The 13,062-nt window shown below is 40.8% G+C and overlaps 1 protein-coding gene across 1 annotated transcript in view; it reads right to left on the reverse strand.

Annotated features, from left to right (window-relative positions):
* The window catches only part of LOC120985646 (IgGFc-binding protein-like), a 70,424-nt gene that overhangs the window by 44,216 nt on the left and 13,146 nt on the right, over nt 1-13,062 (reverse strand). Inside the window, exon 4 of the mRNA XM_040413740.1 lies at nt 1,702-2,925. Coding sequence (XP_040269674.1) covers nt 1,702-2,925 — 1,224 coding nt within the window. The remainder of the gene's footprint in view (nt 1-1,701; nt 2,926-13,062) is intronic.

Raw genomic sequence — 13,062 nt, forward strand, 5'->3', positions numbered from 1 at the left:
TACATGTGGATTATACCTGCAGGAGGGCATTATAACTACAGGTGCACACGCAGGGGGCATTATAACTACATGGGGCACTGCAGGGGGGTATTATAAATACTGAGGGCACTACAGAGGGGCTTCATAAATATGGGTCTACTACAAGGGACATAATAAATACTGGGACTAATATAAGGGTTATTATAACTACTGGCAACAGTATAGGGAGCTTTATTATTACTTCCTTATAGATAGGCCTTATTACTACTGGGGCACTGAAGGGAGCACCATGGTGGCATAATTACTACTGAAGGTACCATGGGAGCATTATTATTGGACACAATATGGATATTGTTACTAATGGGGGCACTCTTGGGGTGCATTATCATTATTGGGAGCACAGTAGGAGGCACTATTACTATTGAGGGAACTCTAGGAGCACTATTATTATGGGGAGGGCTATCTGTATGGCACTGTTGTTTTTGCAGTATTGTGTTTGGGGAGGACAGTAAGCACAGTATTGGGTGGGCAGCAGGATGACAATGTTGGGGGACCAAAAGGGTGAGGATGATGGAAAAGTGAGGAAATTAGATGTCTGTGTGCCAAACTCTGGTGAGACAACATAGTAGCATAGTTCATAAGGCTGAAAAAAGACATCTGTCCATCCAGGCTGTTATCCTGAAAGTTGATCCAGAGGAAGACAACAAGAACAGAATGACTCCCTGGATCAACGACCCTTCTCCAGAATTCTAGTAACTAAAACCTGTAATGTTATTACACTCCAGGTCCCTCTTGAGCTCTTTAAGGGAATTCACCATCACCACCTTCTGAGGCAGAGAGTTCTATAGTCTTACTGCTCTTACAGTAAAGAATCATTTTCTATCTTTCTGTAGAAAACTTCTTTCCTCCAGACATAGAGGATGTCCCCTCATCATAGGGGTGTCACAGGTCACAGTCCTGGGTATAAATAGATGATGGGAGAGATCTCTGTACTAACCCGTGATATATTTATACACTCGTATTTTTTCTAAACTGAATAACCCTAATTTTGACAATCTGTCTGGGTACTGTAGTCCACCCATTCCAGTTATTACTTTAGTTGCTCTCCTCTGAACCCTCTCCAGCTCTGATATGCCTGTCTTGTTCACAGGAGCCCAGAACTGTACACAGTACTCCATGTGTGGTCTAACTAGTGATGTGTAAAGTGGTAGGACTATGTTCTCATCACGGGCATCTATTCCCCTTTTGATGCAACCCATTATCTTATTAGCCTTGGCAGCAGCTGCCTGACACTGGTTTCTACAGTTATGTTTGCTATCCACTAAAATTCCTAAGTCCTTTTCCATGTCAGTGTTACCCAGTGTTTTACCATTTAGTATGTACTGGTGACATGTATTATTCCTTCGCATGTGCAAAACCTTACATTTGGCAGTTCTGCCACTTCTCTGAGACAAGATGTGACTGAAAGAAGTTGTCAAGGTGGTCTAGTCCGAATGGAGAAGAGGAAGAAGAAAACGTCTGCATCAGAGGAGACCTCACCAGATGTAATGGGCATGTGGTACTATATTCTGTTAACATTAATCTGTTATTGTATCGTATTTGAAATTAACACAGCCCATCAACTAGAATTATTTATGGGCAGCCCATATATCCAGCCGAGTTTGAGACCCCTTATCTATATATATATTAATCTATTATCTATATATAATTAGTTAATTTTACCTTTCACACATGTAGCAGGAGAGCCATAACTAAAGGTTGACCCAATGCCCACACTTAGTAAACCAAATTTTTTACTGGGATGATTAACTTTGTGAGATGTCAGACTGTTTCCATATTTGAATTCAAAGTAACTGAAGCTTGTTCCAGGTATTTCAGTCCATTGTGGGTTATAGAGGGGTCTTCCATCAAATCTAATGTCAGCCGTTGAAGAACTTTCAGCTATGAAGATTGCATAGTTGTCAGTGCCTCGCTGACCATAAAGGTAGTATGAGTTGCAATAACTGTCAAGGTCTACAATATTCATCAAGAATGGGCCATATTCAAACCTCCAGGCTCTTCCACCTGTGTTGAAGAAGGTGACTTGTACACCATCACTTGCTTCAATTTTTAATGGTATATTTGACAATTCTATTTCCAGCACCTGGCCAGCCACCATGGTTTCTTTTTTCTGAGTTGTATTGAAAAAGTAGTTGACTTCAGTTTTACCTGCTGCAATAACATAGACCAAGTCTGCGTTCTGTTGAAAAGATAGTGGGACAACAAGAAAGTTAGCCCCCCAGCTTGAAACGGGAGAAAGCTGTTCATAGACATAGTTACAGCGGGTGTTCTTCTGGGCACAGGTGTGTCCACTCAATACAACCACAGGATGTTTAGAAATCACCTGGGAACCTGACAGATCATCAGAACTCAACATCTGGATTCCATGGAAGGGTGGAAGAATTACAGTGAAGACACTGTTTGCTGCCTTTCTTTGACCATCGACTTCGACCGAACCTTTGGTGTGAATTTCAACGGAAGTTTCCTCAGTCGATGCAGTGACTGAAAATATTTTAAAAGAGCCTGGAGGACCAGTTTTAGGTGTTACTAAAAAATGCTCTGTTCCTAGTTCGGAGTTTGGATATACAAGTGATGTCTCTGCACTTCTATATCTTGAATTGAATGCAAGAACAGTAATGGGATAGTTAGAGGTTATATTGACTGTGTTTGTGAATTTCACATTCCCTCTAATTTCAGCAGACTCCGGTAGAACCACAGAGATAGTTATTTTACTTCCAACAGGTATGGTTTTCAAGTAAGATCCTCCAATGACTTCAATAGTAACATTTGTATTGTCTTGAGTGCCACTTATTCGAATCTCCTTCTTTGGACTACTGAAGTTTGGTATCCCACACTGCGGAAAGGTTGTGATGAATTGTGTTCCAACCAGACTTGCTGTCCCAATATCTGGAAAGTAAAAAAATAAAAAAATAAAAACATATTAGAAACATATTAGAAACATAGAAACATAGAATGTGTCGGCAGATAAGAACCATTTGGCCCATCTAGTCTGCCCAATATACTGAATACTATGGATAGCCCCTGGCCCTATCTTATATGAAGGATGGCCTTATGCCTATCCCATGCATGCTTAAACTCCTTCACTGTATTTGCAGCTACCACTTCTGCAGGAAGGCTATTCCATGCATCCACTACTCTCTCAGTAAAGTAATACTTCCTGATATTACTTTTAAACCTTTGCCCCTCTAATTTAAAACTATGTCCTCTTGTAGCAGTTTTTCCTCTTTTAAATATTCTCTCCTCTTTTACCTTGTTGATTCCCTTTATGTATTTAGAAGTTTCTATCATATCCCCTCTGTCTCGTCTTTCTTCCAAGCTATACATGTTAAGGTCCTTTAATCTTTCCTGGTAAGTTTTAAAGACACATGCATCAAAAGATTCATTAGTCTTCCTTCCTAACTGAGGAACTTTTCCTTCATTTTCCTTTGTAAAAACTGAACAGAAGTATTTATTGAGGCAGTCAGCTAGTTCTTTATCTTCTTCCATATACCTTCCTTCTTTTCTTTTTTATTTTGTAATTCCTTGTTTTAGTTTCCTTTTTTCATTTATGTATCTGAAGAATGCCTTATCGCCTTTTTTCCCCTGAGCTAATTTCTCTCTGCCTGTGCTTTAGAAGCTCTTATAACTTGTTTGGCCTCTCTCTGCCTAATCTTATAAATTTGCCTGTCATCCTCGTTTTTTTTATTTTTATAATTCCTAAATGCTATCTTTTTGTTTTTAATGATTTTGGCCACTTCTGATGAGTACCACAGTGGTCTCTTCCTTTTTTTGCTTTTACCGACAAGCCTAATGCAATTTTCTGTTGCCTTCAATAGTGCCACTTTTAAGTAGTCCCATTTCTCCTGGACTCCAATGAAACTGTTCCAATCTTATAGGGACTCGTATACCACTAATCTAATTTTAGAAAAGTCTGTTTTTCTAAAATCTAAAACTTTTGTTTTTGTGTGGTGTCACTCAGTCACTGTACTTATAGTAAACCACACTGACTGGTGATCACTAGATTCCAAGCTTTCCCCTGCAGTAATATCAGATACCAAATTCCCATTTGTGAATACTAAATCTAAAATGGCCTCCTTCCGGGTTGGCTCCTCAACTACTTGCTGTAGAGATAATCCTAGTAGGGAATTTAGAATATCTGTACTCCTGGCAGAACTAGCTATTTTGGTTTTCCTGTTTACATCAGGAAGATTGAAGTCTCCCATAATGATAGCTAAAATGACTTTGAAGGGGGAAGTTATTTCCTCAACTAGTAGATCATCTAATTCTTTGACTTGGCTAGGTGGTCTATATATCACACCTACACGAGTTACCTTATGATTATCAAGCTGCAAGGTAACCCAAACTGACTCTAAATTGTTCTCGCTAACTTGTACCAAATTCGATTTTATGCTATCTTTCACATACAGGACCACCCCTCCCCCTTCTTGCCTTCTCTGTCTTTCCTGTATAGAGAGAAACCTGGTATTGTTATATCCCAGCCATTACTCCCATTGAACCACGTCTCAGTAACAGCTTCTAAATCTATATTCTCAGATGCCATTATAGCCTCAAGTTCATTGATCTTATTCCCTAAACTGCGAGGATTTGTAGACAAGACTCTGAGCTTGTCATTTCTAAACCTTTGTGCTACTGGCATCTTCTGGCAATGTTCCGGGGGGCAGTTGGACTGCTGGATTATCACTCTTTTGCCCTCCTTTCCTAGTTTAAATGCTCCTTAGCAAATACTTGGAACTGTTCACCGAGGACATTCATTCCCTTGAGAGAAAGATGCAAACCATCTTTCTTGTACAGTTCTTTTCCATTCCATCAAGAGCTAACATGAGACACAAAGCCAAACCCTTGGTTCAGACACCATTCACCAAGCCATACATTGAATTCCTTAATGCGCATCTTCCTGTCATATTGGTTTGGAATTGAATTGGATCTCAAGTCATGCAACTGTAATATTTGCGTTCAGTATAATGTGGTCATCACAGGTAGTCTAAACATCTCACCCCGGACAGCCACCATTCCCACATAATCAGCATCTCACATTCTGGAACCCCTATATCCGTGATATTTGGTATTAAAATGATCGGCATGATGAAACATGCATTATTAAAACATGTTTACCCTGTACATTAGAGTGGATGGGAAGACATGCTTTATTGATATTTCATATTTGCCAGCTGAGTGAGAAAGGTGAAGTAAGCACATGTAATGAATGCCTTCCCGGAAGGATGGGCCAAGAATTTGAGGTGGGTCCATTTCAGTCCATTTTATCCGAATGTGGATAAAAAAAAAATTATTTGTATCTTTCTTTGACACAATTTGGAGATCTGATCTATCAAGCAATTCACTAACAAAAGCAATTCACTAACAAAAAATAACCTTTACGTTTTAACTCTTTTATATTTATAACTGTTATTGCATGTCTCTGTATGTTATTTCTTATAATTTTTGTAACTTAAGTACTTTACATTTTTATTACATTAAAGCACACCTTTAATGGTTTGCCCTGTGGCCTGAACAAGCCCATTAACCTCCATAATAAATGCATGAGTGCGGTCTGTGTTACCGTGTGTCTTCTATTAGTGTGGCTAGTGCTACTGTGCAACTGCTTGGTAGTGGGACGCTGTGGGGTTTTCTATGAGTCCCTAATTAATTGGTATATTAATTTTAATATCATAGGTGGTGGCAGAGTGTTGGGGTGCATGAAAGGCTGTGTCGGGTGTGATCTATGTTAAATCTGTGGCCTGTGTCAAGGGGCATGAGAGATTGAGTACGTGAAATAGATCAACCCTTGGCAGTCGCACCCAGGTCATTTGTGGTTCCCATACATGACTTGTGTTTACACTTAGTTTGTCCACATTTTTTGCATGTACCAGGAACGTTCTCAATGGCCATCCAGACCTGTACAGACTACTGTTTAGAAAGTCTTCTGGTAAGCAAGCCAGAGAGAAGACTTGCTCTGTGTATGCTGCTGACAAATCAGCCAAGACAGAACACTTCTCCAGGCTGCCAGAAAAGCAATTAGAGGAGAGGCTGTTCTGTTAATGTTAGGGACCCATCTGCAGAAGCCACCTTGACGGCTGGTAGACGGGCCCGACACTTTTGATCAAAAATGTTCATAAAGAGCTTCTATTTTTTTCATTTACAGTAGGTATAATACCACTTTAAGAAAGATAATTAAAGGAATAGCTCACTCTTGTGCAGATAAGGACCAAGTGCTCTAGGCCAGGTAAACTGTATCACCCTTACAGACAAATGTTCAAAAGTAAATAAATAAATTGGACTGGCACTCTGTATGTGTGGTAAATATGGAATAAATACAATAGGTAATATAATAAAAATGATCACAATTTAATTCAAATGAAAAATACAATAAAATACACAATAAAATTGAAAGCGTGTATAAACGCTAAGAACAATATAGCAGCACTGGTAAGTAGTAATTCAATTATAGTTCATAATAATGACCAAACTTGGTGGGGTAGGGTAGTTGTCCTTTCCAATCACGGCATTGAATATAAAGTGCAAGGAGACATACACAAGCGTAAGGTCTGATGGTTGTACAGCTTGTCCAAACAAATCAGCACACGCATGCCATCTCCCGAGCAGCGGTGAATTGCAGTCAATATAATATAATACTCCAAGATAGGGAGATTGTATCAGATATTACCTTATGCCGACTGGATTAAAGCAGAGTCACTCACATGTGTAGTGCAGATGGTCCCGCACTTGGGGTAAACGCCAGAGCCGTGCGGTCTAGGTATGCTGCAGGCTTGGCCGTCTGTGTATCAGTGTATGCTGCGTGCCCACGTGATCCGTGACGTATCTCCGATCTGGGACTTTGACCAGGTATCGCGAGATCTGATGTGCGGCGGTCGAAATAGCAGCAGCTATGTTCAGCAGATCCTGGATGGAGTTTTTCACTGGAGCGCTCCAGTCATTGATGAAATTATTCACAGATTATTTCCTCATCTGTGTATAGGAAGAAGGCCTTAGTTGCAATGGGAGTGTATCAGCTGGTTACGCCAGACGCGTTTCGGGGACCTCTTCCCCTTCCTCAGTGGCAGCTGTCACTGAGGAAGGGGAAGAGGTCCCCGAAACGCGTCTGGCGTAACCAGCTGATACACTCCCATTGCAACTAAGGCCTTCTTCCTATACACAGATGAGGAAATAATCTGTGAATAATTTCATCAATGACTGGAGCGCTCCAGTGAAAAACTCCATCCAGGATCTGCTGAACATAGCTGCTGCTATTTCGACCGCCGCACATCAGATCTCGCGATACCTGGTCAAAGTCCCAGATCGGAGATACGTCACGGATCACGTGGGCACGCAGCATACACTGCGACACAGACGGCCAAGCCTGCAGCATACCTAGACCGCACGGCTCTGGCGTTTACCCCAAGTGCGGGACCATCTGCACTACACATGTGAGTGACTCTGCTTTAATCCAGTCGGCATAAGGTAATATCTGATACAATCTCCCTATCTTGGAGTATTATATTATATTGACTGCAATTCACCGCTGCTCGGGAGATGGCATGCGTGTGCTGATTTGTTTGGACAAGCTGTACAACCATCAGACCTTACGCTTGTGTATGTCTCCTTGCACTTTATATACAACTCCGTGATTGGAAAGGACAACTACCCTACCCCACCAAGTTTGGTCATTATTATGAACTATAATTGAATTACTACTTACCAGTGCTGCTATATTGTTCTTAGCGTTTATACACGCTTTCAATTTTATTGTGTATTTTATTGTATTTTTCATTTGAATTAAATTGTGATCACTTTTATTATATTACCTATTGTATTTATTCCATATTTACCACACATACAGAGTGCCAGTCCAATTTATTTATATAATACCACTTTAAGTTAGAATGATCCTTATTTTTCAGTTTTATTGTTTGTATGTGTAATGTTGTGCTGCCATACCATTTTTGTTTGCTTCCTGCATGTTAGCTTTATGGATATGCATCTGCGATTATGAATGTGCTAGTCTAAATTTTCTTGTAGAAAAGCAACTATGCCAGGAACTACTGTAACTTCTGAGGAAAAGAAGCATTGTATTTTTGCAGAAGTTTGAGGACAATTTAAGGGCCATGCTTGGACTAAGACAGTAATGGTAATGCATGCCGATGGCTTTAGAACTTTACTGCACATGGTTTGGGTTATATTGCTTCTGGTGCCGCCACACTATTGAGACGGACTGGCCATCCGGTCTAGGACTGCACTCTGCAGTTGGGTATTGCAGAGAAACATTGAGGACTTTGGTCACTTGAGAAAATTGCTATTATCTATAAATAGAGACTCAGGGAGGACCATCATAGCTATCCTCTATACATACCCAGGGGTGCAGCGAGGGGGGGCAAGCAGAGCATGGGCCCTGGGTGCTGAGGTAGTGCTTGAGTAGTTGATTATGAAGATGAAGCAGGGAGCCATTTGCTCCCTGCTTTACCATTCAGCTTAGCTGCCGACGCTCCCCAGTAGGCCACACATTGTGATGCTGGGCAGTGACTGGGATCGGGGTCATTGAACTCCTCAGATTCTGCTAGCAATAGTGACTGCTGAATCTGTGGGGTTAGATAGAGGGAGTGGGCTATCTCTGTCCTCTGATCGGAGCCCCTGCAACAAAATTGCAGTTGCCAGGCCTGTCATGGCTAACTGCCTCAAAAGCCCTGGCTGAGACACAGCCTGACAGGCAGCCAATGAAAATCACATAGACTGCAACAGTATTCTATTGAAATCTATGAGACAAGCAAAAATAAAATAAAAAAATTAAAAATTAAAAACACAAAAATATAAAAAATTGAAGTCACCCCCTTTTCTAATTGTAAATATAAAAATAAAGAATAAAAAACATAACAGGCTTTGCCACATCCAAAAATGTCTGCACTGTAAATATATGAAAATATTTTAACAGAAAAAATGCACAACTTGCCATTTTTTGTTCACCTTGTCCTCCCCAAAAAAATTGAACAAAAGGTGATCAAAAAGTTATTGTTTTTGGAAGGTAGAAAGGTAAAAGTAAACATTTGGCCTGACCCTTAAGGGGATTAAAGAAGGATAATGCCCCTTTAGATATGGGTTGGCAGTGGTGTGTCCCCATTTGATCCACCTTGACCACATTGGATTCATGTCTGGTAAATCAACAGCTGATAACACATATAGGGTATTCTAGAATTTGAAGGGGTACCATGAAAATGCTATTATCCGTTAACTCAGTCAAAGCATTTTACCACATCAAGTGGAACTTTGTGCAGGTAGCCATGATTAAATATGAAATCCGGCTGGATTTATCAAATGAGTTTGAATATTTTAAGGACGAGATTAAGTAAATGGGGATGCTTTGACTTTTTGTCTGTGTAGAGGAGCTAGGCAGAGATGTCTGCTCTCTCCAATTATTATTTGCTCTCATGATGGAGCCTTTGACAGGTTACAAACATTCTAGATTTGACATTGTTTGATTTGGCTATGGTTCCAGGGAGGAAAAAGTTCTACTGTATGCAGATGATATGCTTGTGTTTTTAGGATATGTCTCTTTTCCTAATTTAAGGGTAATAGCAAAACAGGCCCAGTTTGATAAGTACTGAAAGTATTGACAGAAATGATCTCTTGCCCACATGAATCGCATGACCCAATGGTCATATATGGGGTGTAGAATGTGCCTGAAATATTGAAATATCTAGATATAACAATATTCAGAAATATCACACAATATTTTGAGTTGACTGTACTATCTATGATTAAAAAAATTACTAGGAATAAACCCTCGGTATGGAGGCACCTCCCAACCTCACCTCGTACAAGAGTTGGGCTTCGTAAGCTGTTATTATTCCCTCAGAATGTATTCATTGGTATACAAAACTATGGGCACCCCTGCTACTATGAACAGTTAAGCAAGCTGAAGATGAAAAGATCTCCAAAAGGTATAAAGTTAAAGATTAAACACAATTGTCAATATTTTAAGCAATATCAGTGTATTAATGAAAAAAGGAAAGGAGTACCTTGCAAAAGTATGGGAACCCAAGGAGATTTGAGCACTCAGATCACTTTGACTGAGGTCTCAGATCTTAAATAGCCTGTTTCATTTAAAGCTTGTTCACAATCATCGCTAGGAAAGAGCAAGTGATGCATATTTCAAAGCTTTATAAATATCCAGACTCCTCTAATCTTGTCCCAAAAAACAGCAGCCATGGGTTCTTCAAAGCAGCTGCCAAACACTGTGAAAATTAAAATGGTTGATGCCCACAAAGCAAAAGAAGGCTATAAGAAGATGGCAACTTGAAAAAGCTTTACTATTTCCTCTCTTTAAAATATTGATTAATAAAGAAAAGGCAGTTAATAGGAATAGTGGAGGTCAAGAGAAAATCTGAAAGACCTGCTCATAGGATTGCTAGAAAGGCAAATCAGAACCCCTGCTTGACTGCAAAAGACCTTCAGGAAAATGTAGCAGACTCTGGAGTTGTGGTACATCTACTGTTGAGCGACACCTGCGCAAATATAGCTTTCATGGAGGAGTTATCAGAAGAAAAACTTTCCTGTGTCCTGACCACAAAATTCAGAGTCAGAAGTTTGTAAATAAACATGTAAACAAGTCTGATGCATTTTGGAAACAAATCATGTGGACTGATGAGGTTAAAATAGAACTCTTTGGCCACAACGAGCAAAGGTATGTTTGGAGAAAAAAGGGCTCAGAAGTTGATGAAAAGGACACTTCTCGAACCATTAAGCATGGGGGTGGATCAATCATGCTTTGAACTTGTGTTGCAGCCAATGGTACGGGGATCATTTCATGGGTGGGGGGGGAAGGATTTAATAAAATTCTAGCAAATTCTGGAATCAAACTTAACACCAACTGTAAAAAAGCTGAAGTTGAAAAGAGGATGGATTCTACAAATGTATAATAATCCTCAAAATCCACAATAGACTACCTCAAAAGGTGCAAGCTGAAGGTTTTACCATGGCCTTCAGTCCCTGATCTGAACATTATTAAAAATCTGTGGATAGACCTCAAAAGAGAAGTGCATGCAAGACGGCCTAGGAATTTCATAGAACTAGAAAACTTTTGCAAAGAAGAATGGATGAAATTCCTCAAACAAGAATTGAAAGACTCTTGGCTGGCTACAAAAAGCATTTACATATTTAAGCTGTGATAATTGCCAAAGGTGGTGCTACAAGCCTGGTCAATGGACAGCACTTTAGTTCCACTGTGGATGTGGCGAGAACTATTTTTCTCCCTGGTACATGTGCAGATGAAGTGGATTCAGGAGTTTGCACATGCACCAGGAAGAGGAATAGTTCTGGCCCCATGCACAATGCGAGTCATGTCCACATCCATATACCAGGCCCAAAACCTGGAAAAGGACATGACATCAGTAGAAGCAGGATTTATTAGAAGAGGACTGAATTTCTAAGAGGCCATTTCAGACATCCCAACCTGCAAAAACTCATTTCAGGGAGGTGCACTTCTCATTTCAGGGAGGATTCCTTTTTTTTTCTTTCACAAACTTTTTATTACATTTTCCAAACATATGCAGTATCTGCACACTTTGCTCTATGGTGTGGAGGACTGGGCTCATTACCCTGCCCCAAATTATCATATTTATGTATATGATTAAAGGGATTCTGTCACCACCTATAAGCCCTGTGAGCTAAACATATGCTCATGTCCAGGGGAGCATTCTGATTTGTAAGGTGGCCTTATAAAGCTATTTGTGGCTTTATTCTGCGGAAAAACAGGTTTTACTAACCTGTCAATCATTGAATTAAGGTGCCCAAGCAGGGGAGGTCTGTGGATGCATGGTGCCCGGCCGCACGCAACGCCGTTCATGCTCAGCACCGCCTTCTACTCCTCAGTGCCGCCTCTCCCTCCCTCCCCCTCCTCCCGCTTTGAGATCCCGTGCGCACAGGCTCAGCCTGATGCGCCGTTGCGGACTGCTGGCATCGGCTTCTTCTTGCACTGTGCGCACGCGCCGAGAAGGGGACACTGCTACAGGTTGCCGGAAAGGTTTACTGCGAGTAAACTAGAGATGGGAAGTTTGGATCTTTCACATGAATCGGTTCATTTGAATCAGTTCATTCAAATGAACCGATTCATGAATCAAATCTTCGGTTCATTCGCTGAGATAAAAAGAAGCAAGTGAACCAAAGCTTAGGTTGCGCAATGCGCATGCGCGGATGCTTCGATTCACTTGCTGACTCGCTGAGTCGGCTCTTGGTCTGAGTCAGGAAGTTTATTCTTTAAAACCCTGTGTGTAATTATCTACCCCACTGAAGGAAAAAAACAAGCATCGGGGGGGGGGGGGTGAATTTAACACTGGGGTAAATAATATAATTAAAATGGAGGGTTAAATGTGTAAATGTATTTTAAAAAAAAAATCTCTCTCAATAGTTCTATAGCTACTGAATGAGACAGAAGAAGGGATGCCTTTAACATATAGATCTCCTTGAGAAGCCAATTTGACCCTAAAGGGTTAATTCAACCTGTAATCTAAACTCTGTGTCCTGTCACTTCTCTTATCTCTCTGCTCTGCTATCAGTAAACCTTTCCGGGATATATTGTTTCTCATGCGGGTGTCAGGGAGCCGCTATCTAATAGATGGAGACTCCCTTAACGTCCGGGAGACTTGAGATCCCTGCCATTTCATGTAACTTTGGAACATTAAGCACATGTTAGGTGTAATTAAGAGGCCCTATTTTTGGAAGTTTCATACAGTAGCATTGAATTGAGGGGGGCTGACCAGGCACAGCGTGCTCTCCATTAACTTCAGGTCCCTCTTCTTGAGTTAGGTGCAGGTACCAGAGAAATATGAGAATTGAGATCTGCACCAGCTACGACCTGGTGTCGATTTCAATCCGGCAAGCTGCCTGCCACACGATGCATTGAATTTATGATGAGGCCTGCACCTTGTCATAAATTAAATACATTCTCCAGTGGTGCAGGGGATATCAAGACCAGCATAGCACACGCTGGTTTTGATAAATGAGGACCTTAGATTTGGCACGTGTTTTGACCACCTCTCC

This window comes from Bufo bufo, chromosome 1 (genome assembly GCF_905171765.1).
Source record: "Bufo bufo chromosome 1, aBufBuf1.1, whole genome shotgun sequence".
Lineage (NCBI taxonomy): Eukaryota > Metazoa > Chordata > Amphibia > Anura > Bufonidae > Bufo > Bufo bufo.